Source organism: Spinacia oleracea, chromosome 4 (assembly GCF_020520425.1).
Source record: "Spinacia oleracea cultivar Varoflay chromosome 4, BTI_SOV_V1, whole genome shotgun sequence".
Taxonomy (NCBI): Eukaryota; Viridiplantae; Streptophyta; class Magnoliopsida; order Caryophyllales; family Amaranthaceae; genus Spinacia; species Spinacia oleracea.
In genome coordinates, this window is record NC_079490.1 from 153,155,446 (window position 1) to 153,173,761 (window position 18,316).

Below are 18,316 nucleotides of genomic sequence, written 5' to 3' on the forward strand. Positions count from 1 at the left end.
GATGGGCCCCATGCGTGCGCGCGAGCAGCAGCCCACACAGCGCCCGCGCGCGCTGCGCGCTGCGCGTGCTGTGCGCGCTGCGCAGCCTGCTGGGCCTGCTGGGCCTGGCCTTGCGCTGGGCCTGGCGTGGCTGTTTGTGCGGCGCGCTTGGCTTGCTGGGCGATGGCCTGGCTTCGTGCTGGGCCTCGTCCGGCAGGCCTCGTCCGATGCTTATTCGTACGATGCGCTTCCGATTAAATTTTCCGATTCCGGAATTCATTTCCGATACGAACAATATTTAATATTTCCGATTCCGGAATTAATTTCCGTTTCGAACAAATATTTAATATTTCCGTTTCCGGAATTATTTTCCGATTCCGGTAATATTTCCGATTCTGACAATATTTCCGTTTCCGGCAATATTTCCGATTCTGGCAATATTTCCATTTCCGATAATATTTTCCGATACGTACCATGTTTCCGTTTCCGGCAACATCTACGACTTGGATAATATTTATATTTCCGATACGATCCATATTTCCGTTTCCGGCAATATCATCGTTTCCGGAGTATTCATTTCTTGCCTGTGACGATCTTAGCTCCCACTGAAACCAAGATCCGTCGGTTCCGAATATTCATAGATGGAGTATTTAATGCCATTAAATACTTGATCCGTTTACGTACTATTTGTGTGACCCTACGGGTTCAGTCAAGAGTAAGCTGTGGATTAATATCATTAATTCCACTTGAACTGAAGCGGCCTCTAGCTAGGCATTCAGCTCACTTGATCTCACTGAATTATTAACTTGTTAATTAATACTGAACCGCATTTATTAGACTTAACATAGAATGCATACTTGGACCAAGGGCATTATTTCCTTCATTAAACATATAGTCTATATATGGCCTCTAACCATTTTAGGGAATCTATATTTCGTTATAGCTTTCTTACAAGTCACAAACTCATTAATCTATATGATAATAGTTTGACTGCAAGTTGTAGGTTTCTTCATTATTTAATAGAAGAATTTCATAGTTTCATTGACCTGATCTCTATGTTTCTTCACTATCTAATAGAAGAATCTCATAGTTTCAGTGACTTGAATTCTATGCCTACTTGGGTATAGAACATCAAACAATAGAATATCAACAGGCACTTTGAGAGTCCTTTGAATATTCTATTCTCTTTGAAGCACTTGTAAAGTCTTCTAAGAGATGTTTATTCTTTAAAGTTACTTCTAAAGTCCTTAAAGAATAAGTTCGGATTTTCTGAAGCACTTCGAAAAGCCTCCGGAATGTCCGTTTTTGTTTTTTGTTTGCCTCGAAGACTTTCGAGGTCTATTTTCTCCCACTTGTCATTTTGGAAACGAATCTCCAAAAAGGACATTATTTCGAGCAAACAAACATTATGTTCTCAAAAATTCGTGGTAGAAACAATACCCTTGTGTCTCATTTGAATAAATCACAATGAAACATATATCTATACTTGGGCCTTTGTTTGTTGAATAACAAACACTAAGCTCCCACTGAGTTTAGCAACTCTCTAGATATATATTATCGAAAAGATATTCTGAAATTTCTTTTCTATAGCTTTGACGAATTTAGTTTAGTTTGGTGGTAGTTGAGCATTTTGTTTTAGAAATTAAAGGAAAAGTCTTTATGATCCATCATTGATCGAATCAAGTGCTAATCGACTTCGATCATTCCAACTTAGATATGCCATATCTTATGGAGCTAGATTGTGAATTTTACTACACAATCATTGATGATCATTCTTGATTTAAGTAATCATCAACATGATCTAACCTAGATCTTTATGATTTCTTACCAAGTGGGATTTATACTTCTGAATCTTTGAACTAGCCAAACAGATTCAAACTTATATCACATTGAGTAAATAAACCTATATTCACTCAAATCTGTGTGAAATAATAAAGTCATAAAACCTTTCTTTAGCTTTGAACTCTATTGTCTAGGCGTTCTAACAATAGTTCATATCTTTTGTTACTTTCAACAAGTAAGACTAGTCGTCTTAAATTGATCTAGAAATCAATGAACTTTCAAAAGTCCATTAAAATAGAGCTTTTGAATGTTAATTTGTTGATATGGTCTAAGCAACAATGCCAAAGATTAGTGGAACTCAAATCAAGGGGTTGATTTGAACCTAGTAAAGTTCTTTAAAGAGTTGTTTGTTTTAATCAAGCATATTGACTCAACCTGTAATTGACCATTTCATTCAAATAAACAAACAAACAAACATTGTTTTTGTTCTTCTGAATGTGAGTCTTTCTGTGTTTGAAGCAGAAATTTAGGTATGCTGATTATGGAACAAAATAGCCATTAAGTTCCAACCTTTGAAAGGACTTAAAACAAGCTAGATGACCCTACAACTAATGTAGCATTGCCATGCTTCATTTCCCACTTGTAGGTCATTAGTGTATCCTATCTTCCATTGTTTGAGTTATTACCGAAGTAAGAACCTCAAGCGGTATATGATACCAAGGAAGTTTGATTGCTAGGTCACTTCTCTTTAAAAATAAACTTATAGGTAGAAACGGAATCGTAAATTCCTTTCATTTGTTCCTTGTTTTCCTATTTCTTGTACCCTTTCTTATAGTCTTAAGAATTGAATTCTATAGTGTTGACTTTTATACTTTGTTAGACATGTCCGATGTCATTCCAACAGAGTTCTTACCATTTTATTTATGTTGAATATTCTGTTTCAACTAGATGATCTTACCAGAAGCTTCTAAAGTTCTCTAAGCATCGATCTATTCGAATGTCTAGGGACTAGACTCATTCGAGAATTAAATGGAAAAAAGATTTTAGGTTGTTAACCATTGGTAAAGCTGAGCGTTTAAACTCAATGCTTTATGATCTCAAAACTACATTGTATTTTGAATTCACAAGCACCAATTGGTTTGCCATTCGATTTTGATATTCGAAAACAACCATAAAAGTCGCGAAAAGAAACGTACATTTTAAATTGCTCATTTTCTCTCATTTCCGTGAATCGTTCTTGAATTCACTACCAATCGAGGAAATTTACTGTTACCTTTCTAAAAGGATTTATTGCAGTGCAAGATATTTAATTATAAACAATAATTAAAACATACATTGAAGCATGCAAAGTCTAAACATTTATCATGAATAATAACTTGAAAATGAAAGCAATCATGCAATTTAAACAAGTCATTAGCATTTTATTCGAATTATGTGTTCCGGCAGGGGTGAATAAAATGATTCCAAGATCCTAAAATCATTGAAGAACTAAGCACAGTTTGTCGACTTAATCCTAGAACATCTTAGGTAAGCAAAAGCCTTTTGCTAATAGTCTAGAAACTATTCTTGGTTGATAGGTACGTCTAAGAACTTATTAGGTAAACCTATCGATTTTGCCACGACATAAAAGGACTCCTTACTTATATCGTTGAGTTTCACCAAAACTAACATGTACTCACAATTATTTGTGTACCTTGCCCCTTTAGGACCAATAAGTAACACCTCGCTGAGCGAAAACTATTACTAGATTGATGTAAAGGATATCCAAGCAAGTGTATATTTTGGCATGGCACCTTTTAACTCAATTTTTAAGTTTGGAACTTAAGGCTCTTACTATGTTGGTTAGATTTTAAGTGAACTAAAATCCTTAATCATGCAACATAATCAAGCCACAATCTTATGCATAATTAAGACATATTTAAAGCAATAAATAACTTAAAGCATGCATAAGATAAATGTGATCTAGTATGGCCCGACTTCATCTTGAAGCTTTGACTTCAAAGTCCGTCTTGAAAATCTCCGTGGGAGGCACCATTTTCTTCAAATAGGATAAGGTATAACTAATTACAACTATTTGATGGTACACAGACCATATTTGAATTGAAAAATAACTTTGGTACTTTGGACCAATTACATTCAAATTAATGGTGCGCAGACCATATTTTCTATCCTATTTGGGCCATACTAGTCACTTCATAACCTGCAAAACAGTACATATACAATATATACCATTCACCCATTCATTATCATGAATGGCCCACATAGCTGGTTAGTAAAACACATTATGCATCACGTAAACATTTGCAGCAATTAATCAAGGGCACCAATAATCTACCAATTATTCAGTCCTTATTAATTCTAATCAAGTTGTTTTAACCTTAAGGATTTGTAGACCTAATCAAGAGTTTATGACTAAAAGGGCTCCCACTTAAACCAATAAATTCGTATGCTTTACTAATTTTAAACATAAAAATGTATTTCTAGTCTAACCGGAAACATACAAATTTAATTAAAATTTAAAGCTCATATGAATTTATAATTAAATCCAAAAAGTTTAATTTAATTTCAGTCGTATTTAAATTAATTCATGATTTTAATTTTAGTAAAATAATTAGAATAAATAAAATTTATTATAATTACAATATTCAAAATTAAAATCCAAGAAAATAATTTAAATTATTAATTTCAAAAATTATTTAAAATTACGTAAACTGAAAAATTTCAAATTAAACATTCAAAACGATCTAATCGCAACGCAAACACCCTACGCATCGCACGCCCATGGGCCACACGCACACAGCCATCGCTGGCCATGTGCGCGCAGCCCATGCGCTCGTCGCATAGCTGCTGCATCTTCCATCGCAAGCCATCGCACAAGTGGTGCTCGCTGCGCGTGCGCCAGCGCTCGACGCACGCGAGCCATCGCTCGCTGTGCGCGCTCGCCAGCGCTTGCTGCGCGCGCTCCAGCGCTTGATGCACGCGAGCCATCGCTCGCTGTGCGCGTGCAATTGCGCGCGATCAACGCTGGGCGCAGCGCTCGTGGCACGCGAGCTTGCGCTCGCTGCGCGCGAGGCTGCGCGCGCTTGCGCGAGGTAGTGCGCGTTGTGGCGCAGCTCGCTTGCTGCCCACACGCGACTGCCATGCCTTGCCTTCGCCCATGCCCATTCATCCATAGCTCGTGGCCCACGACACAAGGCAGGGCTGCTGCCATGTGCTCGTGCACCATGCCCCTGCTCATTGCATTCGTGCCGCACGGGCGACGAGCTCCCTTGCTCGTCGTCGCATGCCCGCACTATACAACACCCCTTAAGGGTAACACGAAGCGTCCATTGCTTTGTGCGTGCAAGTTATATGAACGAATCGCATAAAAATTTAAAATTTATATATAAAATTAATGACAAATTAATAAATAATATTAATTTCATAATTTTAGGGCGAAAATTCGAAAATTTATTATTCAATTGATTTCCGATTATTATGGATTCAAGCCTAGGTCATAAAAATTTAAAATTTATCATAAATTTACAATTTTTATGGTGGTTTTTAATCATAGGTTTCTAATTAAATTATAATTAATTATGAAAATCAAATTAATTCTAAATTATTCTAATTTTCAACAAATTAATCATAATTACAAATTAGATTGCATAATTAACAAGGCTAGGCATTCAAACTTGTTAAACATATACAGTAGGTCAATCAAAAATTCAAGATTTATCAACAAGAATCGCAAATATTTAATTTAACATCTTAAATTTACGAAATTTAGCATTCGAAAAACTAAAACCTTCGAAAAGTCATAGTTAGGCTTCGAATTTGAGAATTCTGGGTTCGGCAGAAAAGTACTATTTTTGTCAAAATTTTAGAATGCCTTTTACATGCGGAATTGACACAAAAATCACTCGATTTGGATGAGTAACGAAGAAACTGCCGAAAAACTGCGTACGTATAATTAAATAAACGCAATTTGCAATTAATTAACAATTACGAAAATTAATCACCCCTTTTAATTCTTGCAAATTTGTAATATTTAACCATGTTCATGCAATTTAGATTATGAAAATAATAAGAGGCTCGTGATACCACTGTTAGGTTATGATACATATGACAATTCATAAATCATGCGGAAAAACCATTTAGCCAGGAATACATATTATTTACACATAATCATATAGCATAGTTTAGATGCATACTCTTTGTTGCGTGCCTTCCCTAGCTGCGCCCGAACCGAACAAGAACAAGTCTTTAGGATTCCAAGTGTCGTCCCTCTTTAGATAGTCCACAGCACGTCCGGATCCGCCTTAAGATTGACCAACTAGAATCGCCCTTAAGGTACTAGAATTTTCGGCACTCTTAGGTAAGAAATATGGCTGAATTTTTCTCTCAAAACTCACTTTGAATACTTGAATAATCTCATAAAATATGTGACCCTAGGCACGTATTTATAGAGTTATGGAAAGGGAATTGGAATCCTAGTAGGATACGAATTAATTAAACTTAGAATCCTACAAGAACTCTAATTAATTAATTTATCCTTTTAGGAATAGGAATTTAATCATATACTAATTCTAATAGTTTTAGGAATCATGCATGAACACAAACTCACACACACACGGCAGCCACGAGGGCCGCTCATGCGTGTGCGTGCGAGCAGCAGCCCACGCAGCGAGGCCATGGCCTTGGCGCGCGCTGGGCCTGCCTTGCGGTGGGCCTGGGCGCTGCCTTGGCTGGGCGCGCGTTTGGCTTGCTGGGCGATGGCCCGACTTCGTGCTGGGCCTTCGTCCGGCAGGCCTCGTCCGATGCTAATTCGTACGATACGCTTCCGATTAAATTCCCGGTTCCGGAATTCATTTCCGATACGAACAATATTTAATATTTCCGATTCCGGAATCAATTTCCGTTTCGAACAAATATTTAATATTTCCGTTTCCGGAATCATTTTCCGATTCCGATAATATTTCCGATTCTGACAATATTTCCGTTTCCGGCAATATTTCCGATTCTGGCAATATTTCCATTTCCGATAATATTTTCCGATACGTACCATGTTTCCGTTTCCGGCAACATCTACGACTTGGATAATATTTATATTTTCGATACGATCCATATTTCCGTTTCCGGCAATATCATCGTTTCCAGAGTATTCATTTCTTGCCTGTGACGATCTCAGCTCCCACTGAAACCAAGATCCGTCGATTCCGAATATCCATAGATGGAGTATCTAATGCCATTAAATACTTGATCCGTTTACGTACTATTTGTGTGACCCTACGGGTTCAGTCAAGAGTAAGCTGTGGATTAATATCATTAATTCCACTTGAACTGAAGCGGCCTCTAGCTAGGCATTCAGCTCACTTGATCTCACTGAATTATTAACTTGTTAATTAATACTGAACCGCATTTATTAGACTTAACATAGAATGCATACTTGGACCAAGGGCATTATTTCCTTCATATCACACCCCCGCAGTCGAAGCGGGAGGCTCACAGACGCTTAGACTGTCCCGAAAATCATTGAAGAGTACGCGCGGAAGGCCTTTAGTAAAGATGTCGGCAATCTGCTAACGAGAAGGAACATGTAAGACACGGACCTCACCCCGGGAAACCTTTTCACAAACAAAGTGAATGTCCATTTCGATATGTTTAGTGCGTTGATGTTGAATGAGATTGCCTGAGAGATGAATATCACTAACATTATCACAGTAGACTAATATACCTTTGCGGATCGGACGAGATAGTTCCAAAAGAAGGTTGTGGATCCAGCAAGATTCGGAGACAACATTTGTGACCCCCCTATATTCGGCTTCTGCACTAGACCGAGATAAAGTGGGTTGTCATTTGGAAGACCAAGAAATCAGATTGTGACCGAGAAAAACACAATAATCGGAGGTGGAGCGTCGAGTGTCTGGGCAACCACCCTAGTCTGCGTCTGTATAGGAGATGAGAGAAGTAACAGGCGAATTGTAAAGATGCAAAGCAAAATCAATAGTACCTTGAATATATCGCAGAACGTGTTAGGTTATGATTCATATGACAAAACATAAATCATGCGGAAAAACCATAAAGCCAGGAAAGCATATTATTTACACATAATCATTTAGCATAGTTTAGATGCATACACTTTGTTGCGTGCCCTCCCTAGCTGCGCCCGAACCGAACAAGAACAAGTCTTTAGGACTCCAAGTGTCGTCCCTCCGTAGATAGTCCACAGTACGTCCGGATCCGCCTCAAGATTGACCAACTAGAATCGCCCTTAAGGTGCTAGGATTTTCGGCTAGGTTAGTGCAAGTGTATGGCTGAATTTTCTTTCAAAAACTTACCCTTTGAATACTTCAATTGTATCTATAAATTATGACCCTAGGCTCTTATTTATAGAGGTATGGAAAGGGAATTGGAATCCTACTAGGATACGAATTAATTAAACTAGAATCCTATAAGAACTCTAATTAATTAATTTATCCTTTTAGGATTAGGATTTTAATCATATACCAAATCCTAATAGCTTTAGGAATCGTGCATGAACACAAACACACACACGCACGGCAGCCCACGAGGGGCGCCTATGCGCGCGCGCGCTCAGCCCACGCCACGAGGCCCGCAACGCAGCCATGGCCTTGGCGCGCACTGGGCCTGCCTTGCGGTGGGCCTGGGCGCTGCCTTGGCTTGGCGTGCGGCGCCCGTTTGGCTTGCTGGGCGATGGCCCGGCTTTGTGCTGGGCCTTCGTCCGGCAGGCCTCGTCCGATGCTTATTCGTACGATACGCTTCCGATTAAAATCCCGGTTCCGAAATTCATTTCCGATACGAACAATATTTAATATTTCCGATTCCGGAATTAATTTCCGTTTTGAACAAATATTTAATATTTCCGTTTCCGGAATTATTTTCCGATTCCGATAATATTTCCGATTCAGACAATATTTCCGTTTCCGGCAATATTTCCGATTCCGGCAATATTTCCATTTCCATCAATATTTTCCGATACGTACCATGTTTCCGTTTCCGGCAACATCTACGACTTGGATAATATTTATATTTCCGATACGATCCATATTTCCGTTTCCGGCAATATCATCGTTTCCGGAGTATTCATTTTCTTGCTTGTGACGATCTCAGCTCCCACTGAAACAAAGATCCGTCGATTTCGAATATCCATAGATGGAGTATTTAATGCCATTAAATACTTGATCCGTTTACGTACTATTTGTGTGACCCTACGGGTTCAGGAAAGAGTAAGCTGTGGATTAATATCATTAATTCCACTTGAACTGAAGCGGCCTCTAGCTAGGCATTCAGCTCACTTGATCTCACTGAATTATTAACTTGTTAATTAATACTGAACCGCATTTATTAGACTTAACATTGAATGCATACTTGGACCAAGGGCACTATTTCCTTCAGAACGCGCTTAAGAGCGCTCATATGCTCTGTCTTCGGATCGTGCATGTGAAGACAAACCTGTTGGACTGCATAAGAGATGTCTGGTCTGGTGAAAGTGAGATACTGTAAAGCACCGACAATACTGCAATATTGAGTGGGGTCATCATAAGGGGTGCCTGCGGTGGTACTGTGCTTGGAGCCGGTGTCAACAAGTGTGGGAGAGGGTTTGCAGGTTGTCATCCCTGCTCGCTGAATGATTTCCTCAGCATATTTCTTTTGTGAAAGAAAGAGACCACCTGCATGCCGAGAAACTGCAATGCCCAAAAAATAACTGAGAGGAGCTAAGTCCTTCATAGCAAACTCAGAACTCAGAAGAGACATATTGGACATTCTGAGAGCATCAGTAGAAGCAGTGAGAATAATATCATCAACATATAACAGAATGTAGGCAATGTCAGTACCACGATGATAAATAAATAGAGAATGATCTGACTTGCTGTGAGAAAAACCAATAGAGGAAACATAGTCCGCAAAACGCTGATACCATGCTCGGGGAGCCTGTTTTAGGCCATAAAGTGATTTCTTCAACAAGAAAACATAGTCAGGATGTGTGGGATCCCGGAATCCCATGGGCTGATGCATATATACTTTCTCGGTGAGATTACCATGGAGAAAAGCATTCTTGACATCCAACTGATGAATGGGCCAAGAATGTGATAAAGAGATGATCAACACAGCTCGAATAGTTGTCGGTTTGACAACCGGGCTAAAAGTCTCAAAGCAATCAACTCCCACCTGCTGAGATTGGCCATCACCTACAAGACGGGCTTTATGCCGCTCAAAAGAACCGTCATATTTCTTTTTATGACAAAGAATCCACAAAGAACGAATAATATTCACATCAGAGGACGAGGTACTAATTCCCACGTCTTATTTTCAATTAGAGTAGGATATTCATCCAACATGGCCAATTTCCAATTCGGATCATTTAAAGCACTTACCGGGTTTTTTGGAATTGGAGAAATGGAATTGGAAGTGGTGGAGCTCAAATTAAAAAGCTTCTTGGGTTTAAAAATACCATGTTGACTTCTAGTTGATATCCTAGGAGGGATGGCAAATTGGGCTTGAGGGAGAGGAGTAGTGGGTTGTTGGGCCGAGCTGGCAGAGGGGGGGCATCAGTGTGGATCGCTAGAGAGAGGGAATGGGTGTGTGAGTTTTTTGGGCTTGGGGTTTGCTGGATTGGTGAAGGAGAAAGCACATCAACCAGTTGGGCCTGCGTCTAGGCTTTCGATTGTTGGGCCAGTGGTTGAGGCTCACTGTTGGCATGTTGCATTTGAGAAATAAGGTACGGAGAGTGTACATCAAGAAATTCATAGGAGGTGGGGGTTGGAGAATGGACCTTAGAAAGTGAAAAATAGGTTTGCTCAAAAATGCCATGGCGGGAAATTATTATTTTTCGATTTGACAAGTTCTAGCACTTGTAACCCCGGTGATTAGAAGGGTAGCCCAAAAAAACGTACGGTGTAGAACGTGCTTGTAATTTGTTGGTGGTGGTGGAAGGGAAGAGAGGATACCACAAGCATCCAAATACACGAAGATGAGTGTAAGTTGGATTTTTTTGATTGAAGATTTGAGTCGGTGATTTATATCCCAAAACCTTTGTGGGAAGAATGTTGAGAAGATAAGTTGCCATTTGAAGAGCATGATGCCAGAAAGAGGGGAGCATAGAAGAGTGAGCAAGGAGAGTCCGAACAATGTTGTTAATGGAATTGATTTTTCGCTTAGATTTACCATTTTGAGGGGAGGTATAAGGACACAAAAAACGAAAATGCATCCCATATTGTTCACAAAATTAATTGAAAGACCCATTGTCATGTTCCCGCCCTTTGTCACATTGAAATTTTTTGACATCCCTTTCAGATTGAGTATTGATAAAGGCTTTGAATTTTTGGAATATCGAAAAAACTTGTGATTTATTTGATATTGCAAAAGTCCACAAATAATTCGAATAATTATCCAAAACCAAGACATAATACCGGTGACCTGATGAACTTAAAATTGGGGAAGTCCGTAAATCACTGTGAACAATTTCAAATGGCAATAATGTAATTAGAATTCTGAAATAGAAATTTCATGTGTTTCCCAAAAGGTAAAGAAGTGCAAAAAGAATTACGGGCCTTATTACATTCAATAAAATTGTTACTACGTACGAAGAGAATTCAAAATAGATTCCCCAGGATGCCCTAAACGGCTATGCCAAAGACTAGGTGATAAAGCAGTAAAAACAGTAGGAAAATTGGCCCAATTTTTGGTGATAGGATAAATATCTCCCGAGCTCTCACATCTCATTAGGTGCTTCCCCGTCCATAAATCCTTCACAGAAAACCCAAAAGGATCAAACTCAATAGAACAAGAATTATCAATTAGTAAATTTGCAAACAGAAACAAGGTTCTTAATGAGTTCGGGAGCATGCAAAACATTATTCAAATTTAAGGGAGGGTTAGGTGGGGTAAGGGATGTGCTTCCATAACCATGAATTGGAATTGAGTGGCCATTTCCGACAACAATTTCATGATTAGTGCTCAAATTAAAATAAGACGTGAGAGTACCTGGATTAACGGTCATGTGGGAGGTAGCGCCAGTGTCCATATACCAATTTTCATCCGGTGGTGTGTGTGAGAGAGTGTACATCACTGCCTCGATGTCAGTAGGTGCATATCCGGTGCTAGGAGGGAAGAAGCTTGATAAGCTTGAGGACGTGCACCTAAAATCCCAGATTGCTTTGGTTGAGGAGGACGTTGCTGCCAAGTTGTTGGATAGGGGCAAGGAGGTGTTGCCCAAGGTTATGGGGTCCAAGCTCCCGACGGAGGGAACTGCCACGCAGGCGGCCATGGTTGAGCCTGTGGTGTGGCAGGCTCTTGGGAAGGGCACGCCGTTGGTGCCGCGACCCCCTCCACGACCACCGCGCCCCCTATTGTTGTTACTGTTGTTGTTGTTGCCACGTCCGCGGCCACCACCCCTGCGATTGTTATTATTATTGTTTTGGTGGCCACCACGTGCAGCTGGGGCAGGGGGATCGTCCGGTGGGTTTGCACCGACAATAAGCGCGGCACCGGCGTCGTGGGAAGCACGTTTATCGAGGTTCGACTCCTCTGGAACCAGCATTGATCATGCCTTGGAAAAAGAAACTAAAGGGCTGATGTTCTGGAGTAACGTAGCTACACCACCATAGGCTTCATTGAGACCAACAACAAGTTGAAGCACCTTTCATTGATCGGAAACCGGAGCCCCGACGTTGCCGAGTTGATCAGCCAACATCTTAATACGCTGACAATATGTAGTGATGTTCAGAAAATCATCAAGATGAACCTGAGAAAGCTGATTCTCGAGTTGGACAGCAGGGGTAATTTGATTGCCATGAAAGAGATCGGCTAACCGATTCCAAGCTTCCATGGCGGTGACATCATGCTCGAGAATAGTGTGGAGGATGTCATTAGAGATGGTTTCGTATATCCATTGTAGGACGATCGCATCAAAGCGATCCCACAAATCAGGGTCCTCGGTGGTGGAGGCCTCGGTGGACGAGGCTTTCTTCTTGCTTGTTGGAGTTGCAGAAGGTTTGATAATGTGGTCGAGAACCTGATAAGCTCTTGCGTGAATCTTGAACAAGGTTGCCCAAGAATTGTATTGAGAGCTCTACATATCAAGGGTGACATTGGATGAAACTTTTCACATTGTTAACGGCAAAAGATGGGTGAAATTTGTTGTCAGTCAGGGAGAGATGGAAGGAAGAAGAAGAAGGGAGAAGATTAATAGCGGCTGGTAGACCTAGCCTGATACCATATAAGAAATATATTGCGTGATTATTATTGATGTAAACAAGCGCTTATATGCTAATTACATTAGGGTTAGGGACCTAATGTGCTTTCCATATTTACAAAGAGAATATAAATGCGAATTACAAAATATACGTAGTCTATCAATAAGCATGTTATTTCATTATTGTGACACGGCTTAAAGGTTGCATGTTGCAACCTTTATCATATTTGTTTTTTAATTGATGTGTGGGGACAAAAAAAATTCCAGTTGGAAGAGACAGACAATATAATAATTGTGAGGTCTTTCCTAATTTAGAAGTGTAACGAGTAATCTGGGGCGAATGGAGTATTTTTTATTCACTTGTCTCTCTTAAATACCAAAGCAAGGTGTTTGATAAACATGCCCTAAGTCCCTAATCCCTATTTATGAAATTCAAACCATTAACCATATGGTCCATTTGCTTATCAAATTCAACCAAGTTTCTAACGATCGGGGTTTAAGGACAAAAGTCTCAAGAAAGGTTGGGCTTATCCCTAGAAAGTTCTCCACCCTATTACCCAAACCCGGCCCAATTCCATGCCGAAAGGTATAACCAAGTAGAACATTCGAACCACACAAACTCTAAGCCTTTTAATTTTACACATTTCCTATGGATAGCTCGCAAAATCAGCAAGTTAAGGTTCAAATCAGGAGAATCTAAGCTGTTAACTGTTACTGATGTTGCTTCTAAAGGTATTAATTTGCCTTTATTTGATTATGTAGTTAATTGGGACTCAGATGATTGCAGCTTTAAGGCCCTGTTCTGTTCACCTTATTTCCACTTATTTCAGGAAAAATAAGTTCATGAAAAATAAGGGTTGACCAAGTACAATTTATAACTAAAATAAGTTTTGATAAGTTCTAATAAGTTCAGACAGATAAGATAAGTTCATGAAAAATAAGTGGAAATCAGGTGAATAGAACGTAGCCGAAGAATCTATTGGATTTATTTTGCTGATAATTAAGTTTCTCTTAAGTACATGAATTATATAGTTCTGAGTTTGGTTGTTTTCAACAACACATACCTGATTGTGGGTGTGTAACACATTAAATGGGTAACTACTTCTGTTTTGTGCTAATTAGTTTTGTCACTAAAATGTATGCATTTGAGAATTTATTTGTTTTGTGCTTGTGCGGATGTCTGCATATAGGTCAATGAAGTGCATCTTAACATTTGGTAGCAACATGAAAAAGAAAAGAACAGTAAAGAATAATTAAGCATACAATAATCAAGATACTAACCAAGGAACACAGAACTACAGTATGATCCATACGCATGCATTACGTAGTACGTAGTACATATTATCGTTCGCAGTCATATTGCCTTAAGTTTCATTCTTCTGAGAAACAAGTAAGCTAGGAATCTATATCCAATGATCATGATTATCAAGGCTGCAACTTCAACTTTCCCAGAATAATCTACTCTTACTCCTTTAATTACAGGAGCTTCACAACTACCAGATTTTGAACACCCATGTTGAATCTTTAGCAACAGACGGAATATGTGATAGTTGAAGGACACGTAACGCACCCAATACATGAATGATGGCACATCCTGTATACACAATTAATTCATTTCTTATTACAATCCAAATCATATTGTTGATTCTATAGAATTCAAGTGTATTACAATTGAAGATTGGTTACTTACTTGGATGAAAAATCCAGCCGCGAGCATGAAAGACATGATGATTACTGATCCCAAGGTCATTGCCTTCTTTATATCCATGAATGCTGCTCCAATACTTAGGCCTAGCCCCTGCAAATTTTCCAAGCAGAGTTTTTTTTATTATTATTATTATTATTATTATTATTAAGAACAGTAAAGAGGTATGAAGAAATTTTAATGTTACTCATTTAGTACCTGGGCAGCCACAATGCTTAAGAAAACGGTTAGTAAAGTGAGGAAAAATGCTGCAAAACTTGGTTGCAGTCCCACCATAAAATACACAATGAGCATAAAAAATATGGGCAATATGAGGTCCAAAGGCAGATCAGTGATGTTCCGAGCAGCAAAATACGCGCTGAGTCTGTACATTCCAGCAGATCTTTCCTTTATTAACATAACTCTCTCTTGTGGGAAAGTGAAAATGGCTGTTAATAACGGGAAAAAACCCCAAAATACAGATATGAAGAACAGCAACCCTGCCTGCAGAAGTGCAGAAAACAAAACAACACAACACAGGTTAATAATTATTACGGAGTACTTCATCTTTTGAAGTTGTTAGATGAAATATTTGTATTAATTGCCTGATCTTGGAGATCTACAGAGGATGAATGATTGGGATGCCACCAAATCAATCCCATAATGATAGCAGTTGAAACAACTTGTATGACACGAACGCTACTGAAATATTCGTGTCGTCTTTCCTTAATCCCTCTGCTTAGAAGAATGCGAAATTGATCACTCCAACTTGCTCCCAGCTCCTTTGATGAACTCGATTTCATTTCACTTTGTTGAATTGTAGACATTGACAGTTTTGACTTTCCTATCTTAGAAGATCTTGATTCACAGGCCTCCACAAAATACTGCATAATGTATACATACATACAAGTCATAAACTGATTTTTGTAGCAGAGAATTTTTATGAGGACTTAATTACCTCATGGACTTCAAGTGAAGATGGTGTTTGTGTTGAATTAGTGGGTGACAATTTGTCTTCCAAAATCAAAGGAACGGATTTGTCATTCATGTTTCCATTTGCAAGATCAAGAAGAAACTCAGCGGGATTCATAGGTCTAAGTGGTGAGCAACCCATCGATGAGAAGTACATCATTGCTTCCGATGCTTTTCCAAAGTATAGAGAGCTCCCTTTACCGATTAGTATAAGCTTGTCGAATTTGGAAAATAGTCTGCTTGATGGCTGGTGAATTGTTGTCACCACTGTTTTTCCTGTCTGTCAACCATTATATTCGATTCAATGCTTTATTTACATATCTGACCATTAAGGTCCTGTTCTTTTAAGCTGAACTGAACTGAACTGAACTGAGCTGAAAAATAAGCCTGAGGCTGTGTTGTTTGGTGAATATACGTTTAAAGTACCTTAGCAATGTTGTGAAGTATTTGAACAATTCGCAGTGCACTAGCTGAATCAAGACTGGATGTAGGTTCATCTAAGAGTAAGAGAGGAGGGTTAAGAAGGATTTCATTTGCAATGCAAACCCGTCTTCTTTCCCCTCCTGATATCCCCTTGAGAAGTCCACCTCCTATCATAGAATTTTGGCACCTAAAATACCATGTTTAGCTAGGTTCAAGAAATGATAGATAGAAATGTAATGTTTGTTAAATTTGATGTACCTTTCTAGGGCGAGGTCAGTAATGACTTCCATGGCTCTGTCTCTTTTCTGGTCTTTGGTGAGTGTGTTTGGAAGACGAAGCAAAGCAGCATAAGTCAAGGTCTCCTTGACAGTAAGGTGAGGGAAGGCAACATCATCTTGCATTACAAATCCAATCCTGTTACATTGATCCATTTTCTACTATCACTCAGATTCATTCTCATAAAACCTTAATTAATTAAGTAGATAATAATTAAAAATATATATAAGTATCACACACTTGCGCTTTAGTGACTTAGAGTAAGGTTGGTTGTTATAAGTGATGGTGCCGCTGTTAAATTTAAGCCTTCCGCTAAGTAGGTTTAGTAAAGTCGTTTTACCACCGCCTGAAGGACCTATCATGGCCAGAAGTTCTCCAGGAGTGGCTGACCCACTTACTCCATGCAGTATATATTTTTCACCTTCCGAGTTCATTGTTACCTTGAACTTGACATCTTCAAACTGTTTAACAAATTATATTAATATTATTGTTAAACTCTATAGTTGAGTATTAATTAGTAACATAAAACTAAGTTTAGTACCCTTAGGCATATTGGTAAACTTGGTTCAATATTCCAACTGCGCATGCTTGAATCTGGACTCATGTCCTGCTGCTCAGTTTCTTCTTGTCCTGTTTCATCAGCTGCAGGACCATCTATTTTACGCAACAAAATTAAAGGATGCAGTGATATAATTATGTTGGAATCAAATAAATAATTAATTACGAATTAATTAATACCAGAAAGTTGAGGGTGAGGACAGGACATTCTTTGAAATGCAAAAGCAATATTGAAATGGTTGTTAGATGGGAAACCAATGCTGTTAAATCTTCTTGAGACATTCTTGACAAGTTCATCTGTATTGATTAAGATTTGACTGTTGAACGATTTTGTCTTACGAATAGCTCCATTAATACTCGAACATTTCTCTGATTCAAGGCTTCTTCCTCTCAACATACAAAACCCTGCACCCTCACCAATCTTGTCGTTTCCTTGCTTAGGCGAGCTAGGACCTTCGTTCACCTCCATTACACTCATTGGATTGCACAACTGAAACATACATGATACATACACAACTCAAATTATATTGTCAATTGTCAATTGTCAAAAACATAACATTAAGACTAACAACAAAATGAATCCGATTATAGTATGTGTCTTGCCGTCTTGGACAAAAATATTACTACCAGTAGTACATTAAGAGTTTAAGGCAGGTGCACAAGTTGTTCAGTAAGAAAAACGAGTTTGAATGTAAGAAGAAAGGTGGTTGATCAAGCCATTATATAGGAAAAATACTGTGGTTATACAGTAATTTTACTGTTGTACATACTCTCTAATAATATATGGCTATTACTCCAAATACTGTAGTCTGAGAAGATTTCCAAGAAATACTGTATCACACATTAGTCAATATTGTACAAAGTGATGGATTCATCAATCCAACTTTTGGTATAGTACTACGTTTCTTTCAATCATTTTCATGCTTGATGTTTTTGTTTAGACTACGTAGATTTTTCTAGAGCATCATAGTAGAAAATGATTTTGGTAGAAAATGGTTCTGCTCCTCCACTGTGAGAGCTATACTTTTCGATTTTTGGTGATATACTCATACCAAGGAGGTGTGCTAAATTTTTTGAATTATATACGTAGTATAAGCTGGTTATGTGAAATTCTTTTCAAAAAAAATAAAAAATTAATCATTATAGTCCGGATAAAATCAAATTCGGACGATCACGAATAAGCACCAAAGTGAAATACTGAAATCACTCTATGTACTCCATGTTGCGACCTTTATCATTTTCGCTTATTTATTACTGCAAATTACTGGAAAAGTCTGGTGTGAAAATGTGATCATAAACTTTTAAATAAGAGGATACACAATAAGTACGGAGTAATGCAAAGTATGCCTAAAGTTACATACGTATATAAAAATTATCAAAAGTTATACTGAAACGAAAGTATTTTTAATCGATAAAATATCATCTAGGATAACGTGAATATCGTA

General features: G+C 38.6%; 2 protein-coding genes across 5 annotated transcripts; both read right to left on the reverse strand.

Moving 5' to 3' along the window:
• Positions 1 to 12,406: 12,406 nt before the first annotated feature.
• LOC110777510 (uncharacterized) lies at positions 12,407 to 13,602 on the reverse strand. Its single transcript, XM_021982119.2, has 2 exons — positions 13,516 to 13,602; positions 12,407 to 12,835 (listed from the first exon to the last, which is right to left on the reverse strand). Exons 1-2 carry the CDS (start codon positions 13,600 to 13,602, stop codon positions 12,407 to 12,409), a joined length of 516 nt encoding a protein of 171 aa, XP_021837811.2.
• A 599-nt stretch (positions 13,603 to 14,201) lies between these two features.
• On the reverse strand, positions 14,202 to 17,787 carry LOC110777511 (ABC transporter G family member 22). Of its 4 annotated transcripts, none has more exons than XM_056827700.1 (11): positions 17,642 to 17,787; positions 17,052 to 17,361; positions 16,855 to 16,967; positions 16,554 to 16,774; positions 16,296 to 16,451; positions 16,041 to 16,224; positions 15,601 to 15,894; positions 15,248 to 15,526; positions 14,862 to 15,146; positions 14,649 to 14,756; positions 14,202 to 14,552 (listed from the first exon to the last, which is right to left on the reverse strand). In XM_056827700.1, exons 2-11 carry the CDS (start codon positions 17,347 to 17,349, stop codon positions 14,313 to 14,315), a joined length of 2,178 nt encoding a protein of 725 aa, XP_056683678.1. In that variant the 5' UTR covers positions 17,350 to 17,361; positions 17,642 to 17,787; the 3' UTR covers positions 14,202 to 14,312. The 4 variants fall into 4 exon arrangements, with proteins under 4 accessions (XP_056683678.1, XP_021837813.1, XP_056683677.1 ...); XM_021982121.2 differs by lacking the exon at positions 17,642 to 17,787 and adding an exon at positions 17,499 to 17,637; XM_056827699.1 differs by lacking the exon at positions 17,642 to 17,787 and having other exon boundaries at positions 16,855 to 16,955; positions 17,052 to 17,562.
• Between the last annotated feature and the right edge of the window lie 529 nt (positions 17,788 to 18,316).

What these genes read in the sequence shown, in the direction of transcription:
- LOC110777510 (XM_021982119.2), bottom strand. Translation starts at nt 13,602, where the DNA reads ATGTGTAAAATTAAAAGGCTTAGAGTTTGTGTGGTTCGAATGTTCTAC. An exon ending in TGGAATTGGGCCGGGTTTGG is followed by an intron (nt 12,836 to 13,515) that starts GTAATAGGGTGG and finishes CTTGATATGTAG; the next exon opens with AGCTCTCAATACAATTCTTG.
- LOC110777511 (XM_021982120.2), bottom strand. Translation starts at nt 17,370, where the DNA reads ATGTTTCAGTTGTGCAATCCAATGAGTGTAATGGAGGTGAACGAAGGT. An exon ending in TCCTCACCCTCAACTTTCTG is followed by an intron (nt 16,968 to 17,051) that starts GTATTAATTAAT and finishes TGCGTAAAATAG; the next exon opens with ATGGTCCTGCAGCTGATGAA. An exon ending in GTTTACCAATATGCCTAAGG is followed by an intron (nt 16,775 to 16,854) that starts GTACTAAACTTA and finishes TTTGTTAAACAG; the next exon opens with TTTGAAGATGTCAAGTTCAA.